Source organism: Stegodyphus dumicola, chromosome 1 (assembly GCF_044657685.1).
Source record: "Stegodyphus dumicola isolate Sdum_Otavi_A_Nest chromosome 1, ASM4465768v1".
In the NCBI taxonomy this organism is placed as follows: domain Eukaryota; kingdom Metazoa; phylum Arthropoda; class Arachnida; order Araneae; family Eresidae; genus Stegodyphus; species Stegodyphus dumicola.
The window spans coordinates 289,946,463-289,963,530 of record NC_140768.1 but is presented as its reverse complement, the minus strand read 5'-3'; the positions used below and the strand labels follow the sequence as shown (position 1 = coordinate 289,963,530).

At 33.0% G+C, this 17,068-nt stretch overlaps 1 protein-coding gene across 6 annotated transcripts in view; it reads left to right on the top strand.

Annotated features, from left to right (window-relative positions):
* Window positions 1-17,068, top strand: part of sick (sickie) — a 975,074-nt gene that overhangs the window by 933,986 nt on the left and 24,020 nt on the right. For 5 of the 6 annotated variants that reach the window (XM_085808514.1, XM_085808521.1, XM_085808510.1 and 2 more), the window contains 5 exons: window positions 446-611; window positions 5,026-5,165; window positions 8,491-8,675; window positions 15,775-15,931; window positions 16,119-16,278. In XM_085808514.1, the coding sequence (XP_085664640.1) occupies window positions 446-611; window positions 5,026-5,165; window positions 8,491-8,675; window positions 15,775-15,931; window positions 16,119-16,278 (808 nt within the window). The remainder of the gene's footprint in view (window positions 1-445; window positions 612-5,025; window positions 5,166-8,490; window positions 8,676-15,774; window positions 15,932-16,118; window positions 16,279-17,068) is intronic. The other variant, XM_085808526.1, reaches the window with a different exon arrangement.

Sequence of the window (17,068 nt, the reverse complement as noted above, 5' to 3'; positions counted from 1 at the left end):
GAATCATGCCTTCTGCTTAGGTGGTCTCAGATTTTACGGAGCTATCACTGCTTGCAAACTGCCGCATAGGTCTGGCATGCCCTTTTTTAAGGCATTATGGTGTAACTGGGGGATTGCATTTTACGTAAATCTTGGTTGCCTATTTGCATTTGGCAATGCAACCTATACCTCATATATAAATTGTGTGTTTTAATTCCTCTTTTTACATTTGTACCTTTTCTTTTAGCATTTATGGCTTATTTTTTTAGCACAAGTGTATAGATATATGTGCTGCTGGAAATAAATGATTATAATATGTGTAAACAAATTTGATATTCCTGTAGTTTGAACAATTTTTTTTTTTGAAAATTTTTTAAAATCAAAATGTGCTAATACTGAACAAATTTTCAAACATATTTATTCTTTTTCTGAAGTATCTTTATATTGATTTTTTTCCTTTTTTTAGGATTCAGAGTTAACTGAACTGCGGAAAACAATTGAAGCTTTGAAACAGCAAAGTGCTGAGGCGGGCCTCACAAAAATGGCTTTGCAGTCAATGCAAGCAGTGCAGAGAAGTACGGGTGCTACTAACTTAGTTCGGCGACACACTTTTAACACTACTAAGGATACGGGTGAGACATGCAACTAACAACGAATGTGCTGTGCTGCATGATTTCTTTGTTCTGTTTTGCATGTCAGCCTGATAAAAGAAATAACACCACTAATCACTACCACTATATCATCCTGCACTATTTAAATTTAGTATTTGAAAATGAAAATTGAGAAAACATTACTTTTAGCATTTCTGTGTTAGATATTAATTACTATAGACATTGGTGCTTAAAATGAACACAGCAAGCACAGAAAAATCATTATTAGTAAAAAGCTGCACAGCATGCATAAAATGTTGCTATTGTAAATTAAATAAAGGTAAAAAATTTTCCTAAGAATGGGAATATGTAAAATATACATTCTCATATTTCTCATGTGAAAAGTTTCAGTTATTGAAAACCTAAAAATTGAAGTTCCATGTTAATATCCATATTTTCCCCAAGGAATCATTTTCCTTTAAATAAATAAAAAACCTTAAAATTTTATATTAGTTGCAGTAACACTATTATGACTCAAAAATTTGCTCTTGTTCCGAATGGTTGTTGGAAGATTAGGACAGTTGCTAACTGGTTAAACGTTGATTATTCTGTTCTTGCCTTTTGCTGAAAACAGTTTGAAAACTTTAGAGACATTATTGAAAACAGAGCTGCTTCTTCTAACAATAATCAACATGAATTTTTTTTTTAAAGTTACATGTAATAAAAGCAATGCTGAATACCACTTGTCCCAGATGCATCCTTTGTGATTGGAATAATGACATACTGGTATTTATTGTGCTGAAGATTATACTACTTTAGTTGCTCTAAAATGACTGCATTGTATTCTTGGAACATATTTCATACAAGCACTTATTTCACCTACTTTTTCTTTGGATCCTCAGATTCTCCTTTTTAGGATGTTGTATCTATGAAAGAAAAGAATATTGCTTCTAAATCTTAAAAAAAAAAAAAAAAAAAAAAAAAAAAAAAAATCAGCAGAACTAATTCTTAAAAAAAAAAAGCATTTTAAGCTTATTATTTATTTTATTTAAAAAAAAGGTAATATATGTAATAAATAATGTGTAATGAAAATGTATTTACATTTGGAAGGAAAAGAATTCATTAAATAAATAAATAAATCTATTTTGCATGTAACAACATTTATTTGTTTTCACTTTCTGACAGTAAATCATGCATTTGTTTGTGTACAATGGAATATGAGTGCTGTCACTAGAATTGTTGTGAACATTACCTTCTTCCTCTATGAACGGAATTTTTTGAGCAAAATTAGAATGAGTCTCCTCTGGTGCTGATGTTTGTTGTTTTTATGGATGAATTAAGTTATTAATTGTTTTATGTTTTTTTAGGTCCTTGTATAGTTTTCTGTATGTGGAAGTTGACACCTTTAGATCAGATTGAAACTTTTCTTTTTATACAGTGTGATCAAACTACTTTCTAGCATGTATTCAAAGTTAGTAGTTTTAATTCTAATGAAAATCCAGTTTGATACAATCCACAACTGAGAATTTCTTTTTGTCCAAAATGTATTGAAATGTTTGTTCTGTGTTTTAGATGCTGCAATTCTACCTTAGTTTACTAACTGTAACAAATATTTAGTATAAGGTAGCAGAAATACAACTTATTTCCTTTAGTGTTCTTAGACAGAGGGCCAGCTGTGTTTTCAGAAGAACTTTAAACCAGAGATCTTTTGCAATGAATCAAAAAGAATCTTTATATTCAAAGATTCTTTTTGAATCTTTGAATATAACATCTGACTTCTGGAATCAAACATTTGATGAATTATTCTGTGAAGATCGCAGTGGTCATGCAGGCTTTATTGTTTGCTGTCCGTGAACAGGTAGTTTATTGATATCTGCACCTTTCACTGAATGTGGGCTCTAAGGCCTGATTTACCAGCAATGGCTTCAACAAGCAGTGTCCTGAAGCTTTGGAGCAAAATAATAAAGTCACATGATTCATAGCTACTTTAAACTTTTCTGCAATTCGGCTACGTATATTCTGTCTGGCATTCAATTCCAGAAAAGACCACTTTCATCTGCATTTCTCGCTTGATTAGGAATATAGCTTTCATCTTCAGTAATTTTTGCAAGTTCTTGTGAGATTACTTTTGCAATCAATTCATCTGCAGATGCAGTTTTACCATTAACTTTTATATTATGAAGAGCATGATTTTAAGAAACCCTGTGACTTGCAAACTCATACTTTCTGTTAAATTGAGATGAAGTGCTTGGTTTCCTTTCATTAATCTGTCTATAAATTCTTAGTGCTTGATGGCATTTCATTCTACTGGTATTCTTTTTTGGGACTTATCTTCAGTCCGTATTACCAGAGTTTTCTTGGTAATTTTTTCCATTGACAGTAATGAAGAATCAACATCCACCACCTTTTAGTTTGGGCACCACTGTAGAGTCATTAGGTCATTTTGAAGTATAAGTTCAGATGCTGATCATCCCCAATTCCAGATCATTTCAGTCTTCTGTGGAAGTAGACTTCTTAAAGAAGTGATGTTCATTTATATTCTCAGAGACACTGGTCATGTAAAGGAGGTGATTGCCACAATTGTATTCGCTGTTTGACACCATGACCAATATAGCATAGTTACATGTTACGGTATTGTGTGTCTTGCTATAATTTTAAGCACCAATGAGAATGCATTCATTTGTAAAATGGTTTGTGTTGTTAGGCAAAGAAATACACTTTACTCTAAATGACAAACTATTTGAGACACCTTAAAAAAAAAAAAAAAAAAAAAAAATATATATTTATTGAACAAATTTATAGTTATTTATAGTACTGCAGTTAGCATGAAAATGGGTAAGATGAAAAATGTGAGTTATTTTGAATGGATCATGATTGTTGGTGTAAGAAGACTTCATTCCAGTATCTCCAAAACAGGTAATGTTCTAGGCTTTCTTAATATAATGGTATCTCATGGGTGTCTAGATAATGGCAGTTGAGTAAAAACGTTTCAGGCAGTAATGACAATTCTGATGAGGAAATGCTGGTGAATAAAGTGTTGAAAGGTGACCGTCTGTAGTAACACATGGGCAGCAACATGACAGCTCAGAGTTTAGTATAATTCTGGTGCATCACATAGCATGTTCAAATGTACAACATAATGGACTTTGGATGGGAAGAGTTTTGACAGCATGAGATCATCAAGAACATCTCTGCTATCTCTGATATTTCCATTGAGTCTCTTGATAATGTCTGGAAATTGTTATAGTCACTGTATCTTACTTCAGTATCATTCACACTCATTTATGGCTACATTTTGTAGATGGCCAGAGCAATTTGCCTTGTTATAGTACACAACTGATTTCAGATTGGTTTAAATAGCATAAGTTCAAACTGCTTTTATGACTAGCTGAGTCCTATTCATCATTTCTGAGATCATTTTAATGTGTATGAAACTGAGTTGTCACAATGGGCTATTATTTCTCATGGATAATAGAAGTACCTTGTTGAGTCATACCTAAAAGAATATCGACAGCTATCAAAGCTAAATTGTGGACCAATGTGTTTTTAGGGAAGTTTCTCTTATATTTTGGCTGCTAAATGTGTGTAAGTTATAATAGTTAAAATTTTATAGTCTGCAAAGTTTATATTTTTAACTAGTTCTAAAAAAGAGTTAGAAATTAGAAACTATTAGAAATTTTAAAAAATATATTTTTATTTGAAAAATAATATTAATCTGAAAAAAATATTTGACGGAGCAACCCAAGGAATGTTATTAACTTTATTTCTAAAGTTGCATAACAGTATTAAATAACTAGAATAATGTTCTCATTTTAGTTTTATAGATGCTAATTTTCACTGTTGAAGATAATGAAGTTGCATTAATTAAAGTTGTAGGTTCCCTTTAGTAAGTGTAATTGATTTACCGTGATTAGTTTATTTCCTAAAAGTGACTTTGTAGATGCATTAGGTTATTTTGAAGCAGACATGTAAAAAATATGTAATACCCTTGCCGGGACGTGAACCAGGACCTCTCGAATATTTGGCCAGTGTGCTACCGTTACACCACGAAGGCATGCTGGAAGGAGGGAGAAAATATTTTATAACTTAATAGATGTATTAGATATAATTGCATCAGAATAATGTTTGCATGGTATATATTTTCACCTATTTTCTAAACACAAAACATTTCTTTAATTTTAAAATGTAGTGTAAATTATAAGCAGTATTTTTAATTAAATTTTTAAAACTGTATATGGAAAAGAGGCATGCCATTATATAATATAAAATTAAACTAAAATCAACCCTAGGTTAGCATTTATAGTGACCACTAACAGTCAATGTGTATGTTTGCCTAACTTTGTATTTTAAAGCTATTATATTCTTTGTACATTTTTAATTTAGTGTTGAGAATTTTAATACTTTTATACATTGCAAACGGTAATATGTAATATTTATTTATTCTTTCTTTATATAGCATTGCAAGAGCATAGGATTTCTAGGCAGTTTTCAACTGATTCAATGTCTAGTGTTAATTCATGTTCCAGTGCTTGTAGTGGAAATAGCGGTAAATCTGGTGATGCTTTAAGTGATAAAAAGAAAAAGAAGAAAGGCTGGGTATGCATCTTTTATTTTTACATGTTTTTAGGGATAAAATGTAAATCCATCTAAATATTAGCAATTGTTCCACATTAATATGTAGCTAGGAAGTCCAATAATGGTGTTGTGCAATAGTCTTGAAACATTATTGCAGATGTATAGTTCAAGTATGTAATTCTTTAATAACCATACAATTTGATTGCAAAAATCCTGGAATATTGAAATTGTGTTTTTTTAAGTGTTATTCGCATTGTTTACATTCTGCCGTTCACAATGAGCTCTTCTTTTTGAAAGCAATTCTCTTTTAAAAAATTTTCGGAGTACTTCCTTGTTAAAGAGGCCACTGCATAAGCCTTTGGAAAAATGGGAAATTTGCACATAATACTTTTCTTTAGTTTTTTTTTTTTTTTTTTTTCAAATAACTTAAAAGTAACTTTGTTAGAAATACCTTTGTGGAGGACTTTCTAAGGTAAACTGATTTGTTTTCATGCTACACATGGGAAAAACCATTGCATATCACAGAGTGGATGAGTAAGTTTTTGAATTTTATGCTTAAAGGCAGTGGCTGCTTTAAGGGGAAGTATCTTATATATGTAAGATATAACAAAATATGATAGCTGTTTAAAAAAAATAGTTGGCGACCTAAAAATTAACATTCTAAATTTGGTGATCTGTCCCTAAATTCATCTGTTCTCACAGGTTCCAGATTTTTCTGTCTTACTTAATGTTTTAATGCAGATGCCTCTTGTCCAATCAAAATAATTTTAAACCAAAACTCTGAACTGAAACTTTCCCACTCCCAACCTTCTTCCTCTGAAAGTACTATAACTCTTCCTCTTTTCCGCATAAGCTCTCCGGCCGGCAAGATGCTTTTTATGTATGCTGCTGCCGCTTACTTACTTAACACGACGTCGTACTTTAAAATGCAACTTACTGCATTCAAATATAATTAGGAAATTTCTTGTCTGAAAAAGGATGATTTGATATGCGTAAAAAATAAAGATTGTGATTTTTCAAGATACGTTGTGCTAAATTGCATTATCATGCTTTCCACTCTGCCACCTTCAACCTACTATAGTCATCTATGCAGTATCTAAGCTGTTGAAAGTTCTACTGATTTCATCTACGCATTTTAAAATTATTACATATGTATATTGGAAATTCTCATGTTGATTATGTAGAACATGATGAATGTATTAATTGATTCAACACCTTTTATTTCTTGATAAAAAAAAATTTTTGAAGCAGACATATATGTTAAAACCAATGCTGTGCATCTGCCTGGGCTTCATTTTGCACTTATAAGATTTTTATAATATATTTGAGATACAAAGAGATAGAGAAGGCTAGCATGCTAGCAGGATATAGAAGCTGAGTGTGCAGATTTTAATATGAAACTTAAGTTAAGACTAATATAGTTGTGCGTTCCTTTATTCCTATTCAGTAATTAAATTTTTTATTTGAAAATTTTAATACTATTATTAAATGAAAGATCTTTTTGCATTATGCAAGTACATAATATATGAGAATTTAATTTATTATATGAGAATCTAATTTTATATGAGCATTACAAGCATTATATGAGTAGTGTTATATAAAAATCACCTGGCATGAATTAAGTTTGAAACGGCAGAGCTCAGAATTGAATATAAACATGTTGCTATTTTTTTAGGGTAAGAAAAGGAAATAAAAAAATTTAAAATGAGACTTAGTCACATCAAAACAAAAGAGAAACATAAAATTATCAAAGCAACAATCTTGTACAGTCAAAAGTCGTTAATTTGGACACCCATAATCCGGAATGATCTATAATTCGGACCTCAAAGCTACAAACTTTCTGCGCATGCGTAGTGCTGACGCATGCGCATAGGCGTTTACGTGTGCACGTAAGACCTTTACGGCTGCGAATGTGCGTGCGCGCATGCGCATAAAACGTTTACGCATGCGCGTTTAATGTATAACGGACGGTATAAGCTAAGCTAAAATTATCTAATTCAGTGAATGTTGCAGATTCCGTTGTTCCTTAGTCTTCGAATTGGATCCGGCATATTATTTTTCGCAGACTGTTAGAGCAATTTTATAAAAGTAAGCTTGAACTTTCGATTATATCAAATAAAATTTCCGATATATATTTGCTAATATGTAAAGGATCTAAAGCGAAAGTATGTTTCGAAATCCGAAATCTGTTTATCAATTTCACGCTGCTCGGCGGGGGAACGCCGTGGCGCGCAATGAATCGGAAGTTGATCTGTCAGCACTATCCTTATCTTCAGAGCAGATGTTTTTATTTTATTTGCTTATAATTCCTTACTAAATGTAGTATTTCATCTCGATGTACTCAGTCTTTGATATGATTTGAAACAAGTTCCTCGTCATTATAATTCGCTTCCAATAGTAAAGAAAGAGACACAGAGGTTATTGAAAACGAAAAAATTTCGATTGACAAATTAGTCGGTATTCTCGACACAGCAATTATAGGACTTGAACAGCGGAACTTTGTAACTGAACAAGAAATTATGTCTGTTTAATAGAATTAAAGAGAAAGTATTATTACATGAAACGAAGGAACTTAAGCAACTTACATTGAAGTAAATGTTTAATAAAGTAAACAAATAAATATTAAGCTTTTTCTTTTTGCAAATTTTGATACCTTTTAGATCATAATTGTTCTTTATTTCATAAATTACGGTTTCATATTTTTAATTTTGCAATTTCTGCATGCCATCTTACCAGATTTAAACTGATGATCTATAATTCGGAAAAATCGATAATCCGGAATTGCCGAAGTCCCGACGAGTCCGGATTAACGAGTTTTGACTGTATTTGTCATAGATTTAGTTAATAGCTCAATCAGTTTCGAGGACAAAGAGGTTCAGGTCCCTCTTCATCAGCAGCAAAGAAATCTGCAAGACTGGAAGACTGCAAAGAATTTGCTAGTCGTGCAAATTTCCTTGCTGCTGATGAAGAGGGACCTGTACCTGCTTGCCCTCAAAATCAATTGAGTTATTGACTAAATCTATGCCAAACACAAGATTGTTGCTTTGCTAATTTAGTCTCATTTTTAATTTTGTTATGAAATTAGTTTTTAATTTTGTTGCATTTCAATTCAGTATTTTAACTTATTTATTTATTTATTAGTTTAATCTTACTTATATATGTACAATTTCTAAAATATTCTTCTAAGGAAATTCTATGTATTAAGAAGTATTCTGCTGCTACTCTTTAGAATCTACCTCAATGCTTCCACATTTCTTTGTCATTTGTGGTCAGGTGTCCATTTTTCTAATGATTTTTTGATTATGTGTTGGATTTCCTTAGTAATATTTTGATTTTTTGTTTATAGCTAAGAAGTTCTTTTAGTAAAGCTTTTTCTCGGAGTAAAAAGAATAAAAATGGCTCCGTGTCGGATGTGGAGGATTTGCGGCATCTTCAGTCTGATTCCTCGACTCCAAATTCTCCGCTTCTGGGTGCAGGACATGCAAATGGTGGGAATTCACAGACTCTGAAACAGTCACATTCATCTTCTGCGTAAGTTTTTTGCAAGTTTCTTATCTATAGAAGTTCTTGATTCAGGTTTAAAGTGTCAACCTTCAGAAAAAACACAACTTTGCAGAATACTATATACGTTGGCTGGAAGATTAAATTATCTGCGATTCATGTATTTTATAGATCTTTTCTGTTATTGAATACCATGTGTCAAGCAGTTTTCTTTAAAAAGATATATATGTGCTAACTTGGTATTTCAGGCAAATAAAGAAAAATCAGCTTTATTTGATTCTTATATTAATTCATGTGAAGTTACTGGAGTAAAGACAAAAGACCATTTGAACAGATTTTAGCCAACACTGTTATATATTGGCCTCCTCTAAATTAAATGCATGCATTGTGCATGTTTCTTATAGCAGTGTTATTATTTTCAAAATAAGTATTGACATTAAAATATTTTTTGTGTCATTTTGTTTTAGTTCTTTGTTTATTCAAATACTGACCTAAGAGATATACTTTTAATGTTTAAAAAAAATTTACTGCCATGTTATCCATACTGTGTTTCTCAATTTCTTTTGAAGTGGAGACCTTTTGTATAAATTAGTATATTTTATGGACCACCTTATTTATTGCCGTCTTTGAAAGCAAATTAATTTAATTATACAGTCAAAAGTTGTTAATCCAGATTCGTCGGGACTTCAGCGATTCCGGATTATAGATGATCAGTTTAAATCTGGTAAGATGGTATGCAGAAATTATAAAATTAAAAATATGAAACCGTAATTTATGAAATAAAGAACAATTATGATCTAAAGGGTAACAAAATTTGCAAAAAAAAAAAAAAAAAAAAAAAGCTTAATATTTATTTGTTTACTTGTTAAAAAAAGCTTAATATTTATTAAACATTTCTTTCAATGTAAGTTGTTTAAGTTGCTTCGTTTTATGTGATAATACTTTCTCTTTAATTCTATAAACAGACATAATTTCTTGTTCAGTTACAAAATTCCGCTGTTCAAGTAATATAATTACTGTGTCGAGAATACTGACTAATTTGTCAATCAAAATTTTTTTGTTTTCAATAACCTCTGTGTCACTTTCTTCACTATCGGAAGCGAATCGTAAACACAAGGAATTTGATTTAAATCATATCAAAGACGGAGTACATCGAGATGAAATACTTCATTTAGTAAGGAATTATAAGCCAAATAAAATAAAAACATCTGCCCTGAAGATAAGGATAGTGCTGACAGATCAACTTCCAATTCATTGCACGCCACCCGTGGCGTTTCCCCCCTCCCCCGCCGCAGAGTTGCGTGAAATTGATAAACAGATTTCGGAATGGTTAGAGAAATAAAGGATATGCCTTTATCATTTTTTGCAGCAATTCCACTTTTTGTTTGATGTACATCGAAACATACTTTCGCTTTGTAGATCCTTTGGGAGCTCCAGCATCAGAAATTCTATTTGACATAATCAAAAGTTCAAGCTTACTTTTATAAAATTTCTCTAACAGTCTGCAGAAAATAATAAGCCGGATCCAATTCGAAGATTAAGGAACAACGCAATCTGCAACATTAACTGAAATAGATAATTAGATAATTTTAGCTTATACTGTTCGTTATACATTAAACGCGCATGCGTAAATGTATTATGTGCATGCGCACACGCATATGTGCAGAAAGTTTGTAGCTTTGAGGTCCGGATTATGAGTGTCCAAATTAATGACTTTTGACTGCATATATAATATCCAGAGTTTGTATAATCTTTTTAACTAAACATTAAATAATTTTTTTCTACTCGCATTAATGATATGGATGAGCCTGCTGATTCTTGCATTGGTGTTCTATGTTTCATGTATGAATCTATGTTGGTAAACTGAAGTCTGAGATTATCACATACATTAAGTCAGTGTTTGTCCTTTGTCGACGAACATTTAAACCCAAACGATTCAAAACACAAAAGTCTGGTGAGATAATACGTGCAGACTTACTTGAATCGCCAGTCTTATCAAGAGGTGGAAAGAAGTACATGTTAGTGATTAAGGACAATTACTCTTAAGTTTCGACATGTAGAATTTCTGAGACATAAAGATGAGGCTATCAAGCAGTTTCTTGTTCGGACCAACGAAGATGGTATAAATGTAAAAGAACTGGTCACTGACGGTGCTCGTGAGTTTGACAATGATAAATTGGTGAAAGTGACTGATTATACAGGCATCAAGCTGCAAATCACTATGCCATATACATCAGAACAAAACGGATTGGTTGAAAGGGAGAATCGTACAATAATGAATGCAGTTCGCACTATGATCAAGATTCAGGCCTCCACATTACCTATGGGCAGAAGCAGCATCTACGGGTGTCTACATTCTCGATCGAACAGGACCAAGTAAGACTACGGGAAAATCTCCATTTGAGGAATGGTTTGGACGCAAGCCGGCAATCAACAGAATTCGAGTTTTTGGATCAGCTGCATTTGTACATGTACCAAATGTCAACTGAGGTAAATTAGATGACAAGGCTATAAAGGGCTATTTAGTTGATTATTGTGATGACAATAGGTATCGCATTTTCATACCATCAAGGAATGATACGATAAAAAGTGCCAATGTAGTGTTCACTGAACAGTAAATCGGGCCTATATCCCAACCTTCAAAATTAGCATCTAACACTGGTCTATCAAGTGGTATGAAGTTTATTTTGGAAGATGCACACAATGATGCAGATACACAGGGGCTGATGATTTGTGCACTGATGAAGATGAACCAATACAGGTGACTGTGCGTACATTGCGAGACCGTTCAACTATCCAACGGCCTGTCAGATTTAATGACTACGACGTGTATAACAGCATTCTGAAGTTGGAAGAGCCTACAACATATGATGAAGCAATGAAGTCTCCTGAATATGCCGACTGGAAACGAGCCAAGGACGAAGAAATGGCTTCACATGCCATACATGGAACATGGCAACATGTTGAGCCACCTAACAGATGTAAAATCCTTGACAATCGCTGGGTTTACAGAGTGAAGACAAATCCTGATGGCTCAATTGAGAGATTCAAGGCCCATTTACTAGCGAAAGGGTACAAACAGATGGTGAATATCGACTACGAAGACACATTTAGCCCGGTGTGTTGCTATGATACTATTCAAGCTCTAATTGCAATGGCAGCCAAGGAGAATCTCAACTTATATCAAATTGACTTGGAGACGGCATTCCTTTATGGTGACCTAACTGAGGAGATCTACATGTATCATCCCGAAGGCTATAACAACGGAAGTAAGCGTGTATGCAAGATGCTTCGACCTTTATATGGCTTGAAACAAGCTGGACGATGTTGGAATGCCAAGTTTACTGATGTGCTGAAGAAACATGGTATGATACAAAATAAATCCGACAACTGCCTGTTCATGCGAAATGATTATAGACATAAGATGCTGATGGCGATTGATGTTGATGATGGCATTGTCGCTGTTCAGGACAAAGCAGCATTCTTCACATTTATGGACAAGCTCGACTTTAAATTGTTTCCTTGGTTTACAAGTTGAACGTTTGAAAGACGGCTCACTCTTCCTGCACCAAGAAGCATTTGCAAGAAAGATATTAGAATGATATGGAGATGCTAAGCCATCACACATCCCAGTAAAGAAGTTGAGTCTCAAGGTCGATTATGGTCAACCGAATGACGGCGGCATGATGAAGATTGAGGAGGCAAAGCTTCTCAGCAGTCAAATTCCATACCGATCAGTAGTTGGCAGTTTGCTGTCCTTGGCGATGGGCACCCGACCGGATATTGCTTATGCAATGAGTTTGATGTCTCAAAAGCTGAACAATCCTATAGAGATTGATTGGGATGTCGTACAGACAACATTAAGGTACCTTCGCAATACCATAGGACATAGCATTGTGTACAATAATGAAGATGATATAAGTTTGATGTTGTTTAGTGATGCAGATAACAACAGCTGTGCAGAAACACGCAGGTCTTGGAACAGGTGTTATTTCTTTCTATGGTGGAGGTGCAAATACGTGGCGAAGCAAGCTACAGGAGGCCATATCCAATTTGACGATAGAGCCAGAGTTCATGGCAGCAGCTGATGCTACAAAAGATCTGATATGGTTGAAGAGCTTGTTAAATGAGATAGCTAATAATGTCTCATTGCCTATCCTAAAAATTGATAATCAGAGTACTATCAAGTACATAAAAAATCCAATGTTCCATGCATGCACAAAGCACATTGACCAAAGGTACAAGTTTGTGCAAGATGAGTTCTCTAAGGGACATTTTCAATTAGGCTATGTCAGAAGTAATGAACAACGAGCAGACATTCTGACGAAGGCGCTTCCAGCACCTCAGTTTCATTTCCAGAAGAAGTTGATTGGTTTAAAAACAGTCAAATTTGGTTTAAAAACAGTCAAATAAGTAAAAGTTAATCTGTATGAACAATGACAATTTTCATGCTCGAAGGAGGCTGTTGAGAATCGAGCATTTAATTAATATTATGTGCAGTTTCAGTGGCATCATTGTTTTATTGTTTTATTATGTTTTATGCATCAGGTATTACTGTTATTTTTGTCATTCTAAAATTTTTCATGTAAACAGTAAGACATATGTAATTTCTCTTTACCTTTTTTCCGTAATAAAGTCCAAAATTCAATTAGCCATCACTCTGCATGTTAATTTTATAATACTTATGTATCTAGCATGTTAACATCAGTGACGTGTTTCCTGTAAAAACACAAAGCCATATGATATTTCTTTGTTACATTCTGTATGACTGCTGAAGAATCACATAACAGGATTTCATTTTTAGATACTTTGTAATCTAAAGAATTTATTCAAATTAATAAAGAGAATATAGTTGGTAATAGACATATTAATGCATACAAAAATAATATCTATCATAGTCTATAGTAAGATATGATAATGGTACATTACAACTAAGCAACCATTCAGACACATTATCAAATCCCAAAACTTTTCTACTGTAACAGAATGCCCTCTGTTTTATAAAAAATAGAAATTTCAAAAGTAGTTAAACATTACATATATGTCAAGTTATTCAAAGTAAATCACTTTACCCTAATTCAAAAATCAATTTAAGAGATATGTGTCTCCCTCCTTTTTTCAATGACTGAGTCATGGATCAAGTGATCAGAATGGATTGAAAACCACAAAATTGTTTTTTGGGATTAATCAAAATAATTACCTTTACTAAAATTGTTAAAAAATTTAATTAAATATCTGTAAAATGGGAAGAATCATAGCTGAAATAAAAATTGTAAAACCTTTCATTAATATTGAATGTAGCAAAACAAAGGAGGTGATTCTTGGGCCATATATCTAAGTTTCAAAGTATGAACTTGATATCCAAAGGTAGATAAGTATAGATTATAGTAATTAAAGTTCAAAACATATGTAAGATAATGCAGTGATTATCTTTTTATAAGTTTATTAGCTGAAGTGAAAGTTTAGCTTTCACTATATATATATATATATATATAGTGATAAAAAATTAATAAAATAAGATTTTCTCGCACACATGGTGAGGGAAAATATATCTACAAATTCATTTGCGGTTTCATAAATAAATTACATTGCTGGCCATTAAAATCGATACACTATGAAGGTGGCATGCAACAAATGTCAAATTCGCACGAAAAGTATTATGTGCTGGGATATACAGATGCTTAGATTCGAGCATAAAAATGGTATGAGTAATGTCATATGTATTGTGTATAAATGGGAAGATAGCACTAGGGGTTTCTCATTTGGAAATCACATTTGAATATTGGTTGTTTGTGTAAAGATTGAGTTATGCCTCATATAAGAAGGAGAAAATTGTTCTAGCACATGTTAGAATTCGACCACAGCAGATTCATGTCCTTTCAGAACTGAGTTTATAATTCTGCAACACTGCTGCTCAGGTTGATTAAGATTCCATGACTGTAAAGAAAGTATAAAATCAATGAATGCAGGACAGCCATACTGAACATCATATATGATCCCAGAGGCCTTGGGCTGCTCTTGCTCAAAAGAACAAACACATTCTTCTCTCAACCTCATGGGATCATGTAGCTATGTCACATACCCTAAGTCAGAAATTTGTATTGTATGCAGGATGAGAATTATAGGACAGGTACAGGGACAGTACGATGATGTCTGTTCTTTTCTGCCTTTCAATGCACTAACCATAGTTGTACCTGGAAATCCTTGGAACCCTTGAACTGCTGCAGAGACAGGTGGCACATATGGCACATACAGTGGGGTGACAAATGATGACACTGGCCACATTAATGGTACCAGGTCATTTTTCAGACAAATCCTAGCTCCAAGCACAGCATCATGATGGACATACCTTTGTGTGAAGGCACCAAAGAAAACAAATAGTGCGAGCTTGCATCACACAGGCCCAGCACCTGAGCTGCTACTGGGTACAGATGCCAGGAACTTCTTGTTTCCATAGCCAGTAATATGGGCAGCTGGTATTACATTTCTAATGTGTTAAGGACCATGGCTGTGCAATATCTTGGAGGCCTGCACCATCTTTCAACAAGATAATTCATGACTGCATGTTACCCATGTTGTCCTGACTTTCCTCAATGCAAAGATTTTTTTCCTGTTGCTGTGGCCAGCATGTTCCCATATTTCTCTATCATTGATAATCTTTGGTCATGGGTTGCCGACAGACTGGCATGTGACCTCTCTACATCCTCTATGGTTGATGAATTCTGGCACAGATTTGTGGTTGCAGAGTGGAAGTACTCATGTTTGTCATCCAAGCTGAGTTTGACTCTATGCCCAGCCAGACTACAATCATTTTTTGCTGCCAGAGGTAGTAACTCTATGTACTGAATTCTGCATGCAGTATGCCCCTAACCAATTGCAAATTTAATCATATCATCCTTCTATTCTACTGTATATGTAAAATAAACAAGACTTTGCTCTTTGCTTTCCTTTCTGTTGTAGCAGTTTTAATAGTCAGCAGTTTACAGTGATGTACCTAAAACAGTTATTTCTGTGTTAGAACCATGTATGAATATATAGCATGCATATATTTGTGTTGGTTATTTTATCATATTTGTGGTTACATTAGTTTTTCATACTTTTATAATTTTACATAATCTGTATTGTCTAGACTTTATGAGAAGGAAGATGAAGATTCACCCGAAGTTGTTAAAGATCTAAAAAAACAGTTGCGGGAGAAAGATATGATGCTAACAGACATACGTTTAGATGCTTTAAGCTCAGCGCATCAACTAGAAAATTTGAAGGAAACTGTAAATAAAATGAGAGTAAGTTTTATTTTTTTTTCTCTTATTTTTCTTGAAAAAAATATTATTTCAGAATACCTGTTAAAAGCTCTTAATCCTTACTATAGTAATCTTTCTTTATAGTAATATTGTTTACTTTTTGAGTCTTTGCTTTTGGTTAACTAGTTTTGATAGCATTTTGAGTTATTATTCTTTAATTCACTTGCAGAGTGAAATGTTGAGCTTGAAGCAGGACAATGATAGGTTACAAAGGCTTGTATCTACAAAATCTTTAACTTCATCTCATAGTTCCTTACCACTTAGAAATAGCTCAGAAAGCTTAGAAAAAAGACTAAGTGCATCGGAGCATTCTGGGCCTCCAAGCATAGGTAAGAACTTGTTATGCATTCCATTAAAATAGTGAAGTTGAATTATTTCTGATAGTTTATTATATAATATTGTTATTATAATAATTATTTACCTTATATCCCCTTTCCTAATAAATTTACCACTCAAAAATCAGGGGAAGAAAAATATACTATACATACTGTTTCTGAAGAAACAGCTTAAATGATAAACATGGCACATTAAAAATACATATTGTCATTTTATTTACACAAAGTACTTTTCAATATGTGCATACATTTTACATTACTACACTAAATCAAAAGTTTCTAAATCATGTGCTGAAAAAACTAGGGGTAGAAATACACAGGTAAATATGATACATGATTTTAATACAAGATATTAGTCTTAATTATTACCTTAAAAATTACCTTACAGAAGCATGTAGTAAAATAGGTAAAAAATTAACTTAAATCTGAACTGAGTGTCAGTTGCTTATGCGGCATTTGTAATTTAATAACTCCACTCATGTTTGTAATATCAGAAACGCCACTGATCAAATTGCTGATAATGGGCTGACCAGAATATTTATTTTGAAATTTTCAAACCAAAAAAGAAAGTGAAACAAACAAAATTATAAAGAAGAGTAAAGAATGAACCAAGTAATCTCTCTGATAAGATGTAGGGAACTGATTGTTAAAATCTATATAGTGATCAAAGTGTTATTGTGTTGGTGAATTATTTGATGTGTGGTTCATTTAGTCATTACTACATTTTTGTAGCAGCTTGGAATTGGTCAAGTCTGACCAAATAAAATATCATTTTGGAATTTTT